Source organism: Pocillopora damicornis, chromosome 10, assembly GCF_964200805.1.
Source record: "Pocillopora damicornis chromosome 10, jaPocDami1.2, whole genome shotgun sequence".
NCBI lineage: Eukaryota > Metazoa > Cnidaria > Anthozoa > Scleractinia > Pocilloporidae > Pocillopora > Pocillopora damicornis.
The window spans coordinates 2,521,625-2,536,817 of record NC_142679.1 but is presented as its reverse complement, the minus strand read 5'-3'; the positions used below and the strand labels follow the sequence as shown (position 1 = coordinate 2,536,817).

The following is a 15,193-nucleotide window of genomic DNA, read 5'->3' as shown; positions in this document are numbered from 1 at the left end:
TTATTTTACGTAAAAGATTCGGCAACTGACGTAAGTAACGAAAACGAACTTTCTCTATAACAGCTGCGTGACAAAAATTATGGTATGGTTGGAGACAGACAATCCACACCCCCACCTTGTTAAATTTTACACCTCTTACTGGTTGAACGTTACTGGGCACTAACATCGATCAGTAAACTTGTAAAATTTTCAGTTCGCTCTACACGCGATTTACACGTCGAAGCGAGGAAATAAAGTCTTAACTCGATTTGCAATTCTAGTTCTTTTCGCTTACTTCATGTACCCACGTCTACTTTATAAGTCAATAACATCGTTTACAACGGAAGAAATCAATTCAAATCACCGTGGTTCCGCTCGGTCGAATTTGATGCAACCGAAGCAAAGAGGTGTTGTAATTCATTTTCTTCTGGCTATTTGTACGTTTGGAGCATTGGCCTCAATATGCGACGATAACTTCGTTCCCTCGCTGGACGAACAAGCTTCACATGGGCTCTGATGTTGCTGGTGCGACTTTTATAGCGGCTGGAAGCTCTGCCCCTCCGTTGTTTGCCTCGTTAATTGTTCGTGTTTGATTTGGTTTGCTTGATCAGGCAAAGTGAATGATATTCCTCACGCTCGGTACATTTTCCTTGACCAGGCGAAATAAATTAACGTTTTAGGGAAAGGAAAATGGTGACGGACTCCTATGATTTTCTAATGAATTCTTCAAATATAATTCTGATCCTGACGATCTCGGTCACTTTACCAAAATAGAACATCTAAAGCGGGCATGTAAAAGACATTCACATAGTTGTAAAGGAAACTCATGACACAGCCAAGAATAGCGTGACATTTAAAACAAGAGACAATTATTCAAACGACATCCAACGGGGGAATCCCCTCCTAATACAACAGATGGCGATGTGGTTTCCTAGAAGTAACATTTTAATCACTGCAGAGAGTTTTTAAAAAGGTTGACACCCAAGGAGAAATTTAGAATCTCGAATAACCGTAATGACGCCATTTTCGTCTTGACATTTTGCTAAATAAGCACAACTTTGCACATCCTGCAGCAGGGAGTGTAATACTTGCCAGAATCTCATTGTAATTTTTTTTTATTGTTTGATTTACAATTGACTTCCTTTCGTTGAAACGAATTGTGAACTAAAAGCTATAGTTCGTATCACTACAATTAACAGACTTGTTTGACTTGTATTAATCTTGGTCTAAGCAACTCTACTCGTAGTCAAAAGACCGATCCGCACTAATTTTGAGGAATGAAGCGAAATACAACGGCGGAGGCTTTTGCCAATATCTTCATGTCAAAAATAGAAAAAATGGTATATCGCCGAGAGCAAAACTAAACCGCTACTTTGGAAGAGCATATCAACGACACATATTAACGGACAGGCGTAACCGATCACATAAGGAGAGAGAATATTATTCTCAAAGGAAAAGGATGAAGACAACAACAAAATAACTCATGGAACGAGAATCAAATCAATATCTGAGTTAAGACCTGTATGTTCTAAAATTGCAGCATAGCTCTAACATTATCAACTTACAGCAGAAAAATAAACTGGCTTCAAAGTTGGTAATACATTAAGAATATAGGACGAGCTAGCTTTAGAAACTCTTTACCGTGACCAATTAAGAACAACTTCGAACACTCTTGTTCCAAGTTGTGCGCACAACTTGGAACTGGAGTGTCCCAAGTTGAGCGCACAACTTGGAACTGGAGTGCTCCAAGTTGTGCGCGCAACTTGGAACTGGAGTGCTCCAAGTTGTGCGCGTTCTTCTCTAATAATTCCTTGGTTGATTCATTAATTTATTCCTTTACTAATTTCCTTTGTCTTCCTCTGTCTCTAAAATATCAAAACAAGTACATAAAACAATGGAATGTGGTTTCGCCAAATATCATTGGTTTCGTTTTCTTACTGACGTTAATACAACAAATCGACGGTTTTTATTGGCTGTCGGTCTTATTGACTTCACTAGAGCAACACAGGTTCTTTTCAGTCCGGTACTGGATAAATTGTAGTGAAAGTCTTGAGTTTAAATCGACTTACATCGGTATCCGACGAACTTGATAAAATGTCCCCCAAAAAGCTTCTTATTAGTTTAGTATGCGGTGCCATAAGCGGGGTTATCGTGGCATGGCTTGTCCTTAAATTTTTGGAGAGTGAAGGATCTCAGTTAAAAGGAGGACATAAGGAGATGAAAGAACTGAAAGACGAACAGGATGATCGTAATAATCCCGCGGCTAAGCTGCCTGAAGAAAATGATGATAGGCTCGAGAAGAGAGCTCAAGAACAGGAAGAAAGGCTCTAATAAGGTAAGTTTTTATTGTATTATTTTATTTCCAATGTCAAACCTATAGATGGAAACGTGAACATTTCGCGCTTTTTAGTTTAATAACTTTCTAGTGTTTTGTTTCTGCTTTAGGCGCCATTAAATTTGCATGTCATGTCTGGCTTAAAACACCTGACCAGGCGTATTTTTTTCGTTGTTGACGGCATTTAATAAAATTGTCAACATATACATGACGTTACAAGAAGGGTCAGGCCATTTCCGGTCGTTTGGATTCCCGTGCTTATTCCTTTATTTATTTATTTATTTCAGTCAACAGATACAAAGAACTATCAAGAAAGAATGTATGCTGTGGGAACCTAAGACATTTAGAACTGAGAACTGTATATGTGTGATACCAATTATTTGTAATATGTTAAACTTTTTTTCTGTAGGTTTTGGAATTTTTAATTGACCGTTTAGTAAATGGCACACTAAGTCATGTCAAAAGTGTTAACAATCGAAAGCCAAACAACTTGATCGATGCTATCTTTGTGCTATTGATATTTTATTGTTTAGTGGAAAACTTAATTTGATGCTACCTTTCTTGGAGATTTTTAAACTTTCAGTTTTAGTTCAAGTTGAGTGATCGTAAACATTGAAGTACTTTTCATTGTTCGCGCGTGATTTGTTTCGTAGACTAAGCTAAGTGAATAAAGTTGTTTGTGCTTGATTTGGTTTGCTTGATCGGGGAAAGTGAATAATATTCCTCATGCTTGGTACGTTTCCTTGGCCGGGCGAAATAAAACGACGTTTTAGGGAAAGAAAAAAGTGACGAACTCCTACGATTTTTTTAATGAGTTGTACTCGTACAATTCTGATCCTGACGATCTCGGTCACTTTACCAAAATAGAACATCTAAAGCGAGCACATCAAAGACATTCAGACAGTTGCAAAGGAAACTGAACACACAGCCAAGAATAGCGTGACATTTAAAACAAGAGACAATTATTCTAACGACATCCAACAGAGGAATCTCCTCTTGGCACAACAGATGGCGATGTGGTTCATGACCTCGCTGAGAAAAGAATAATTTTTCTTCCCATATACTTTTTGCTCACCGGTCCGAGAACAAGAAAGCAACGAGAACATCTATAGTCTGCTACGCATTTCCTTGTAAATTAGTTACGAGAATTTGGTGTTAGATCAAGGTTACAACTTCTAACTGACGAGTTTAAGTATTCCTTACGTCTTAACTGAGTCAACTTTAAGTGAGTACCAATGGCCTGTTTATATCGACTTCCACTTGTAGTGAACGGTCAATGAGAACTCAGGAGGGAAGGTTGTCTCGGGTACCCGAGACCATAAAAACGGTTCCTGAATTTGGAGCACTCAAATAAAACTAAGTATAGTCTTTCAAGTAAAATTCAATCCATATTCATACCTTGAAATCAATGTTCGTAGTATTTCTGTGCGAGTCAGTTTGAAGATCTAGTTGACAGTTGCGACATAAAATGATGTTTTTCAACGTTTCTTGATATTAGCCCTAATCTGTGGAATCTGTATCAAGCAGTCAACCTATTGGATAGTTCGTGTCGCTTTGAATTAATAAACAAACTTGTATGTCTTGTATTAATTTTAGTCTGAACAACTTTACTTGGTAGACTTAAAGTGTGTTGCGCGGCGCAGTAAAATCCGAGGTAAAAAGATTTGGTTTTTGACGAACTTGATGAAATGTCTCAAAAGAAACTTCTTTTGAGCATATTTTACGCTACCAGAAGCGAGTTATCGCAGCATAGCTTGTCTCCAAATTTTTGGAGAGTAAAGGATGTGGACCGAAAGGAGCAGGAGATGAGATCAGAGAAGTGGAAAACGTACGGAACGATCGCGATAACCCTGTGGATATACTGCTGAAGAAAATGATGAAAGATTCGAGGGGAAAGCTGAAGAACACGAGGAGAGACATGATTAAGGTTGGTGTTCAAATTATTATTTTATTTGAAATACCCCATCACCCTTCCGCCGTGGACGCCAACATTTCACGCATTTTTACATTTTTGTTTAGTTTCAGCTGTAAGCTGAGATCGCTTGTGATTTCGGTGTCATAATTCATCTTTAGGCGTTAGATTACGCTTACTCTCGTTCTGTATCGATTCGTGGGCACTAATTTCCTGTCAGACGGGGGTTTATTTGATAATCTACACTCCTAACACCCTGAAAATACCTGATCAGATGCATCACTGTGCGCAGAATTGGTTTGCTCGATAAACAATCAAATTTAAACATATGATTAAACGAAGAAGTCAATTTTGAGCGTAGAAATTATTTACGAAAGAGGGAATTTATTTAAGAAAAATGCCGAGGCCGGAGTTCGGACACGTATAGTCCGAACGGATTGTTTACATCGAAAGTCACGCCACACCACACGTGAAATCTATCGCTGAATAGGTGAATTGTATGGCAACTGAGAAATCATTGCTAAGTAAAAAAAAAACCCTAGTGTGGCGATTTTTGTTTTTAATTCAATGGATATAAAGAGCTGTCAAGGAAGAACTTTTAACTTAACTGGCGTTTGCTGTGGGAACTTTGCAAGTCAAGACTTTTAGAGGTGATACTCTTTAGGTGTTACAACTTATTGTCAAGCTATTAGTGTAGGGTTATGGAATCCGTTATGTATAGTTTGTAATGATTTATCGAGCGTTATAACATGTCGATAAAGTCACAATCTCCGACGATGACTTTCAAACATTTGTGAGTGCTCGAGGAATGTTTTGAGGCTTTCAAAACATGATCCTATAACTGGAGGTTTTGGAATCCTTTATGGATAGTTTGTTATTATTTAGTGTGAGTTATAACTTGTCGATATTGTAACAACCTCCATCGATGACCGTCAATCATTTGTGAGTAGTCAAGGACTGTTTGAAGGCGATCAAAACATGAAATATTTTGTAGTTTAAAAGTGTCGTCTGAGGTCTATTTTTTCAAGATCCTTGGGCCTTAATTTCATTTAAAGTCCTGTTGTCAACCGAGTAAACATTAAAGGAGACCGTATTGTTAGCGCGTGATTTGTTCTGCTGGACCAAGCGGAATTCGTTAAACTGACGTACTATTGAAACAGGAAAGGTTAACAGACTCGACAGGATATTAAGTAGATTATTTGGTTATGATTCTGAAAACAACTTCTACCATTTTAGGTTGAGTATTCTCATGACCTGTTCACTGGACTATTATGGAGAAAAGTTACTTGTTCATCACATAAGGGTTTATTGTCGTTCTTTTGTGGCATCTTAAGCTTAGCCCAGGGCCCATCTTTTTGAGGCTTTTGACTGTGGCTTGTAACAGCCAAGAGAGGTTCAGAATTTGAAATTCGTTGTGCTTAACAAAGCACAATTTTTTCATCATTGTAACGGTATCGTGTTATAAACATATCCAGTTACACTGGCTATGTTGTCCAAGCGGAATGAATGAGTAGCCAGTAATCGCAAATATGTCGTTCTCGACTTAAAAAAAAAACGAACCTGTGTGAATTGTATTAATCTCAGTCTTATTTTTAACGAGTTATCCTTTGGAATTTGTATCTCGAAGATTTTGGCAAGAATGTCGAAAGATGCAGAACCAGAAAATAACCTGTGCTCTTCCCTTAACGAATGAGAACGAACGGCGGTAAAATGATGATTGCGTGACTTGTTCTTCAGGTAATAATTTCTAGTCATTTGTTTCTTCATGCATATGGTTATTTAGTAAGAAGCTTTTCGATAGTATCGATTGATTGATTGATTTTCAGATCGTCGATTTTCACAGATTGTTCGACTGATCGCTTTAGGCATTCTAGTCCTCTCGGATAAGGACGAAAGGCCGTAGGCCCAGTCTACTGCATCTTCTTGGTACTGGTTAGTAAGGGACGTTAAAGAACCCACAAACTTATCGCAAAGAGTAGGGGACGTAGTTCCCGGTGTTGTGGTCTGCCCTAGATTCTGAAATCGGGGGCATCTGCTAAATCTCCTTCAAAAAAGAATTGTAAACTGCTCAATGTAGTCTGACCAAAGTCCCCCGCAAAGTGTTGTAAGGTGCATTTAATCATATTCAGATGTTAATTTGCGCCTAATAAACAATAGATTACTATTATTATTATTATTATTATTATTATTATTATAACCGCTTGATTTTTGGATCGTCGATATTCATTAATTGTGTAAAGAGTTGCTCCTATGGCTAAAAACAGGAATTCATCCCCAATAGAAGGTTTATTTATAGATGGCATTTCCACCAATAAAAAGCGCGCGTCTATTTCGTTGTGACGTGGCGTCACTGAGTATCCTGATTGCCCTTGTGAATTTCGGCGCCTTGATTCCTGTTGCGAGACGTGGTAAATAGATTTGATTCCCGACGAACTTGATGAAATGTCCCGTAACAAAGTTCTTTGGAGTGTAGTATGCGGCACCGTAAGCGGCTTTATCGCCGCATGGTTTGTCTTCAATGTTTTGGAAAAGAAAGGATCGGGACCGAGACCAGGAGCGCGAGAGGAGATCGGAAAAGTGAAAGACGAACGGGATGATCTTAACAACCGTGCGGATAAGCTGCCTGAAGAAAATGATGAAAGACTCGACAAGAGGGCTGAAGAACATGAGGAGATGCATTATTAAGGTCGGTGTTCAAATTATTATTTCAGTTGAAATGCTTCCATTATCCTCTGATAAACGCCAACATTAGACGATTTTGGAACCGTGAGAGGTAGAATTTTAGTTTTAGCTAATTTGTGATGTTGCACTTCAGTGTTTCTTAGTTTTATTTAGATACGCTACTCTCTTTGCGAAAAGTACGATTTTTAGGACTCCTTTAGGTGTGTTTTACAATTTTTCATCATGCAACAGGCTGATTCAAGTAATCCTCCGATTTTGCTTCGGTAGTTTGAGCGTGAGCGATGGAGCGTTACCAAGTCTCACAAACTCCATCTAATAAGTTGAAGTACTCTCATTACCTGTTTGAAGGTAATGAAATATCCAGACTTTATCCATTACCTGGATAAAGTCTGGATATTTCAAAGAGAAGTTAAATTTTAATCACTTCTGAGATTTTATAGGTTTTAGGTTCAGATAACTAAGAACAAATTTAGAATTTAGACTTCACTAGCCAAGGCAGTAATGACGTCATTACCGCGTAGGCGTTGGCTCGTACGGTACGGTTTTTTGCATTCGACAGTATAATGAATTATGAATTAAGAACAAAATTGGTAATTTATATTTTTTGTTTTATTCGACAGAAACCGGAAGCGCTGTGATGAAATTCTCTGGAATTTTACAGGCTGTTTTAAAATACCGGAATAAAGCCATAAACTGTTAATGTGTGATTTAACTCGTATGTAACAGGTTACGATTGATTCCTTTCGGTCACATAAATGAATCGTTTATATCATGATCCGTTAACCTACATAGAACTTGAAGTATCAGGCGCGAGTATATGACTGTGAATTGTTTGCTTTATTAGGAGTTTTGTATCTCATTGTAATTTTTTCTGTTTGATTTACAATTGACCTCCTTTCGTTTAAATGAATTGTGAACTTAAAGTTACAGTTCGTGTTGCTTTAAATTAATAAACAAACTTGTATATCATGTATTAATTTAAGGCTGAACAACTTTACCTGTAGTCAAAAGACTGATCCTTGGCAATTTTGAGGAATGAAAAGGAGCGGTCGTTGTTTTCAGTGGGTTATTTATCAGAAGTTCTACTTTGAAGATTTTGGCAAGAATGTCGAGAGATGCGTCACTTGAAAATGACCTGTACTGTTCCTTTATACGATTGAGAACGAACGGTAAACACACGATTGCGTGACTTCCGAATTTACATTTCCTTATGCAAATTATTTTGTGAAAAGTCTCGGGGATTCCCCTATCCGTAAATGACGTCATGTCTCACTTGTGAAGTCGCCAGCGGCACAGAATCAAAAGAGGAAATTTGAACTAAAGTAAAACCGCGACTTGGTGTGAAATTCACCCCGTATACGTGTCATCCACGAGTTAATGATAGCACTGGAATTGCTGAGAGGGGTAATGAAAATGTCCTTCAGGAGATGAATTATTTTTAAAGTAGTAACTTGCTTGCTCTCACACGATAAGGAGCTTTTCGATATTACCGGCAGAAAAAAAGCTTACTACGAAATTGTTCTTCGCTAAAACCGGAATGCTTGTACTAACGCTCTGCTCGTTTCTTGTCCTTAAGGCTAGTGAACGGGAATTGCAAATAACAGAGAATTAAGGTTTGGTTGCCTGGAAGTTCGGAGTATCCTGAAGTGTAGTAACAGATTTTTAATATTATTAGGTGGCGCAGTCACTTCACTTACTTAAACTGTTTTGAAGTGAAATAAAGCAAATACTCGTTTTGTCACGAGCGTGATCCAAAGAAAGACTCCGTGTCTCCCCTCCACGAAAAATCGAACTCTGTACTGTCGAATTTAATCATCGAATGCTCTGACAAGAAACTGCAGAGAACTCGATGATGAGCTGGACCGTTAGTAGGTTCCTTTGGATAAAACGGCAAAGGTCGTCTTTAATGACATTCTGTTACTTGAGTGGACGTGCGTTTCGTAATTTTTCGAGGCCGAGTTATTTTGAAAGATGCATGACTGCAGGTATCAAGAATTTTCGATCGTCGTTTCTGAAACGAAAAAATGCTCTCTGATACTTAAATGTAAAGTTTCCGAGCATTGACTTACGGATTGGGTTGGACAAATGCTTTGTGCTCAGTGATAAAACTACAAGCGACTAGAAACCAAGCATAGAACGTTCTCCAGTTTTAGGGGAGTAGATGATGTAACTAGCGCAATGTTTCTCTTTGACATCACGGCTTCACCGTATACCGAAACAAATAAGCTTTGGGGGCCATATTCCGTATTCTCGGAATTTGATCTATTTTCTTTTGTAAACGCACGCGCGCAGATGAAAGGTAAAACTCATAAGGTACGTTAAGTTGCTCTCTAAAATGATTCTAGTTCTCATGGAGGAAAGATAGGAAGCCATTCTTTATCAGGCTACCCATGCTGTATTATAGTGTCGCACGCGAGACTAACAGAGGATATTCGACTCCTTAGCGGTGAAACTGTAGTGTAAGAAATTTTCAATGGTTATACCACTATTATGTTTTGCAAAATAGACGCAAGGCATCAGAAAATTCTATGATAACTTTAAGCAACAGAAGATTGCGATCTCATTACTAAACACAATCAGTATTCGACCAGAAACACAAAGAAATTGCAAAGACAGGAAACCGAACACATTAGTGTCAAGAGTATGTAATGACTTGTGGGCTGCGATGTCAGCCTATCAATTCTCAAGTAAAGTGTCTAAACAAATCTCCTTATTCTAATCAAGAGAATTGCTAATTTATCATTTTATGAACCCCATCGTAGCTGACCAGCCAACATAATTCAAACTCGACTGAGGCACAGAACCAGAGATTCAGATTTTAGTATCGAAAGGAGGTAAAAAAATTCAAAAATTATTGATATTAATTCTCAGTTGAAGAGCAACTAAACGAACGCTGTCCTTGCGGCAACTGTGATATGTTTGATCGGGACCGCCCGCGGGACACCCCGATTGTCCCGGAAGAGTGGAACAAAGGGTGTGTACTTCTTTCACGCTGGATACCTGAAGATATTCACCATTGCGTAAGCGCTAAATCATGCGCTGGGCTTCACCAACAGTGTGGCTCAATATACTTCACCTACTCTTCTGTTAAGGTAAAAAACGAACGAAGCACGTCCTTGTGAAAATCAAAAAGTTTGTTTCAAAATGGTCGTGGTAGATGCTTAAGTAGTGAACTGAAAGGGTTGCATTCAAGGCAGTGAGTTTTAAATGTGGATCTCGTACATTGAGATCCTCGTTAGTCAGTCAATAGATGGATGATTTTTGCCGCTGTCCATTTAACCCTTTAACCCCAAAGACTGACTAACATCTAACTTCTCCTTACAATATCACCACTGAATCAAACATTAAGGTCAGGAGAATAAAGGAGATGATCACCAACTAAAGAAGCTCTTGATTGTTCAACAAATTCTCCTTGTCAGAACCCCAGGAAATTTCAAGGGAGTAGTATGGAGAATATTCATACTGATGTTAGGGAGTCAAGGGTTAAGCAATACTGAGACTGTACGTTCTCTCTGTTACCAGTGTCTTAAGCCACGCGGGATGTTAGGAGAACAGAGAGAAGTGTGTAAATCACGAGCGGGAGGCGAGTGATTTACACCAGTAAACCGAGAGAAAGTGGGGTATGTTTTATTTATAAAATAAACTTAAAACGAAACGCAGTATGTTTTGATTTTCTATGGGTCTAAACGACAGGTTTTTGACCAATCGGGTCGCTCGTAGCATCTCAGATGTTTTATATATAGGGTAATTTGGTTTTATCAACTGCGTTGTTAGCGTGAGTTGGAAACTTACCCCCTTTATTTTATAAATAGCCTGATTTATTGCATCTTTAGTTGAGTTGTTGTTCTTTTTTTTTTGTCATCCTGTATGTGAATGTGTGTGGGTCCTCAGTTTGTACATCAATATCAAATGCTCTGAAATCTCATCAAAATTAAACATCAAGAACTTTTGTCAAAGCTGCAGTTAAAAGAACTACATAGTCGTTTTGTTTCCCTTTTTCTTTCGTAACAGGAGCTTCGTGAACTTGTTGGTCTTCATCATGACGTTCAGTTTCTCTGTCTTGAGTTACACGTGAAACGGTTTGTTGGTCAAAGGCTGTTGCCTTTACTGGAGAAAATGGACCCATTTGACAGGTGAGACAGCAAAGCTACAAGTTAAAATATCATTTTTATTTACATAAAATATCGATATAAATATTTCGATAAAGTTTGCTTCACAAGGCAAGATCATTCCATTGAAAGTTAAGTTAATGAAATGAGTGTTGAAAGCTCTGAAAATATATATATATAATCGAAGAGAGAGAACGAGGTCATCGAAATTGTGCGGTTTGGATCATTACCGTATTCCAACCAACCAGCGTTTTCCAGAACATTTTGAGAAACCGCAAGATTTTACAGCAGGCAAAGTTTAAATCTCGAAACCAGTTAAAATGCTGTAAATGTTTGCTTTTTCGTCCTGATTACACCAAACAAACTCTGTGATCATTAGATTTTTATTCTGAGAAAGAAAACTAGATAGATAAAATATGAATGAATAAAAGAATTCATAAAAACGACTTAAAGAAAGATACCCTTGAGCTGCGTGACACTAATTAGCAAAGTGTTCAGTAAACATGAACAGAAAGGTGCCATGTTTTGGAAGATGGTTTCAAAAGTTTTGGGCCCGACCTTTCATCAGTGAAAAAAAAAAGGCTCGTCGAATGATAATTGTTAACCAAATGAAATGAAATGACATACATTGAAATACGACATTGAAATCATCTTTTTTTTTCATTACCTATTTTTCCTCAGTGAATTCCTGCGTTTGTATCGCATGGTTCGTGGTCTTCTTTGTGGAGGAGGCAAAGTTTTTCCAGCCATGGTCCTCGATAATATCTAACGGGCGTAAGCTAAGTTTCGTGGTACCGTTGTCTCCATAGCAAATCCTGATAACTGTTCTTCTCGGGCTATCATCTGTTCGTATCGGGTTATCTCACTACTGCGACTTTTGTGACGCTATATTCTTCATAAATATTCTTGATAAATAACTTATATCAAAAGTTTGATAGATCCATTTGCGAGCTGTACTTTGTAGAGGATCGTAGCCAAGACTTCGCCGTAAATCAATTAGGTGTCCCTTTCCTTTCGTAACTTGTAGTGTTCATTGGGGATGTTACGGTTTCGAATCCATTCGAGTTAGAGAAAGGTTCTGAGTCAAACTTAACAAGATAATAACGAAGAACAAGTTGTTATCTTACATTGGTGGTCAAGTGAAACACTAATTTGATTATCAACTTAAAGTGGATAAAGGGAAATTAACCTTGAAATACAACGGACAGAAACGACCTGATTAAACATGGCGATAATGTGGGAACATGCAAAAGCCCTTATAGTCCGCTGAAAGGCATCCGGTGTTTGATTTGATGATTTTATTTAATGTGGGAACATGTAAATGACTGTTATTCATTTATTAGGAGCGTGGAACAAAGAAAAAAAATGACCCTTCTGCGGGGTTTCGAATCTCACTACCCTCAAACATCCAAGCATAACGTACATGCTTGAGATCTTTATTCTGAATTGGTCTTCACGTATCGAAAAATTGTGGATGAATATCCGCCTAATGCGCAGTAATTCCCTTCTGACGTAAAGCAGTATCAAAGCTGATACAACAGCCGGTCGTTTCGAACCCGATAATAAATATTATATTATCAGCGCTATACATGATTAACGAAATTCGAGCTGAAAGATAATTTTGAAGAATATTTCGGTTTCCAAATTTATACTAATGTCAATATTACAGTCACCTATCGCAGTACAAGGATTTTAAACCTCTCTTTTGAGCATATCTCAAATGTCCAGCCTTACACTCATAGCTGAGGCTTTTGGCCGTATCGTGTACAGTTTTACACGCGGTGTAACAGAGCATTGCAACCCAGAGGAACCTGAAATTACGGCGCGGGTTTTTGATCCTCTATTAAACAATGGACGCGAGTGGTTTCACCATCCTGTCGACGAGGTCATTTATCAACAATACAGCTACAGAAAGGCCACGGCTCAGGACTATCTACCTTCCAGCGATGTTTGTGCAAGGCTTATCGACGCCTCTTCAGTAGAGAACCCAGAAGTACCAGAAAATCAAACAGAGGAAGATGATGCAATGGCTTGGAAGCGACTCAGACCATCCGTTCTCCTTTCAGTTTGTCAATCAATGTACATTGGATCTTTGATTTCGTTTTTAACGGCTACCTTTGTAGGTTCAGTGTTCATACTGACATCGTACATATGTTACGAGACTGTAAACTACTGCCAATTCTACCCAAAGGAGTCTATTCCAATAGGAATACAGTGGATGAGATCGATCTCGGATATCATTGCCTGTGCCTTCCTTTACATTTGGTTCTTGGTGTATTTGCTATTTCTTTTCCGTCCGTATCAGTTAAAAGGAGTGAAAAGAAAACTATTTTTAGTCTGTTGTGTGACGTACTGCTTGGATTCCCTTTATCGCTTGGGTCTTCAAGTCCTGAATATATCTCATTCCAATCTATCTTCAGTGCAGAAGATTCCGATAAATATTTTATTGGTGATGAACGATTGCGTTCAGGCATATTTATTGACTAAACATTTCCGCCCTACAACGAAGAAAGGACAGCTGATTTTGTTCCTTCAACTGATAGTACCTGCTTATTTTCGTTTGTTTCTAGCCATTCCAGTGGCATCGTTGATTTATCCAGCTTACAATAAACAAGACAATGAAGGGAAATTACTAATCGCTCTATTTGCTCCTCTCATTGGAGTCGTACTCGAAGTCATCTCACGAATTTTTCTTCAGCGCTTATGCAACATTACTCATCCGGGATATTCGTATGTCTTGCTGGCGCCGTTGTATTGCGCTTCGGCGGTTATGTTCCGCATTTTACAAGCGGAACTAGATAGCTTAAAGTCCATCGCTATTATTGGGATTATTCACGGCGCTGCAGAGGTCATAGAACGAAGCACCATGGTTGCAATTGATCATCTCTGCCATGCGATCCTGAAAAGAGGATCAACTCCTTGGGGAGGTTTTCGCACTCCTCGCCGTGAGAGACTAATGGCTGATATCGCCATCATGAGCATGTTGTATGAATCAATTGCTATAGTGTCTGTAAACGGTGTTTTATACTTGTATCAAATGATATACTTACAAAACGAAACCTTTGTAAATTTACTCAAGTATTTTGCCATTTTCACTTCTGTTCCACTGGCGATCGAGTGTTTCTTTATCACCCTGTCGATTATGATCGCTACCCGCTATCAGAATATGCCTATCATGGCCATATGGCGAAGAAGATGGAAAAGACATATAGTTCTGGCGATTATTACATCAGTATCTATAGCAAATTGGACCAGTACAAACCTTTTAACGATTGTCCATCAGCGCTTTGCTGAAGATTCGTCAAATAAGACTTGTAAAATGCCGTTTAGTTAAATTGGCATATGATTACCACCTTTGCTTCCTCAAAATAGGATACTTTGTAGATGCATTTTTGTTTTGTTTTTCGTAAGTTTTCTTTTCTCGACTGCATGCTTTCGGACAGGTAGTGAAATAAGCTTCATTTGTGAAATATATAACGAAAGCGGGCGAATAAAATCTTGAGTTGGGTCTGTGAAACTGTGATGATGACTGGCACGCCTTTTAGTCAGCCAAAAGGCATCCTGCAGCGGTTTAAAATTATTTTTGTAAGTAACGTCACTCCAAGATTTAAGGTTCTTCTAGCTAAGTGGTGGCATGCACAGTTCATTAAGGTGTGGTTGTTAACAGAATTATTTTGTCAAACAGGGTATCGATTTTACCAGTTTAGTTCTAAAATTTCATCTGAACTCGGTGTCTTGAATGGTGTGTGGAGAGAAAGGAGCAGAAATTATGTAGGAACAGAAATTGTGACTGATTATGCAACCCGCTGTGAAATTATTGCTTCTGAAATTTGTACACGTTCGCATCTCACTAATTAAAAGCAGCCATTATACTTGTTATCCTGTGGCTTAAGATTCGTTGCTGTCGATCTTACAGCTGAGTTCTGAACCAAGAAGTCGAGTGGAGTGTCCGGCATGATTACGCTCTGGATTTTAGGATCACGTCTGTGGAGGGAAGGTAAGGCGGTTTTGAAAAGGATGCCGCACTCTCCCCATGCGAAATCTTCTTGAAATTACCTTCTCCCCCTGGAAAAGGTTTCGTGTTTAGAACCTCTGTCATTTGGTTTTAAACGAATCGAGACTCCTTAAAATTATACCTAAGCATACTCCTGATGGTATTGTCTTGCTGATATCAAA

At 38.5% G+C, this 15,193-nt stretch overlaps 1 protein-coding gene across 1 annotated transcript; it reads left to right on the top strand.

The window, feature by feature from the left end:
- The first annotated feature begins 11,675 nt into the window (after positions 1-11,675).
- On the top strand, positions 11,676-14,894 carry LOC149038448 (uncharacterized). Its single transcript, XM_089185837.1, has one exon. The coding sequence runs from the start codon at positions 12,738-12,740 to the stop codon at positions 14,349-14,351; it is 1,614 nt and encodes a 537-aa protein (XP_089041963.1). The 5' UTR covers positions 11,676-12,737; the 3' UTR covers positions 14,352-14,894.
- The last annotated feature ends 299 nt before the right edge of the window (positions 14,895-15,193 follow it).

Excerpts from the sequence above, each read along its gene's own strand:
- LOC149038448 (XM_089185837.1), top strand. The coding sequence starts at position 12,738 with ATGTCCAGCCTTACACTCATAGCTGAGGCTTTTGGCCGTATCGTGTAC.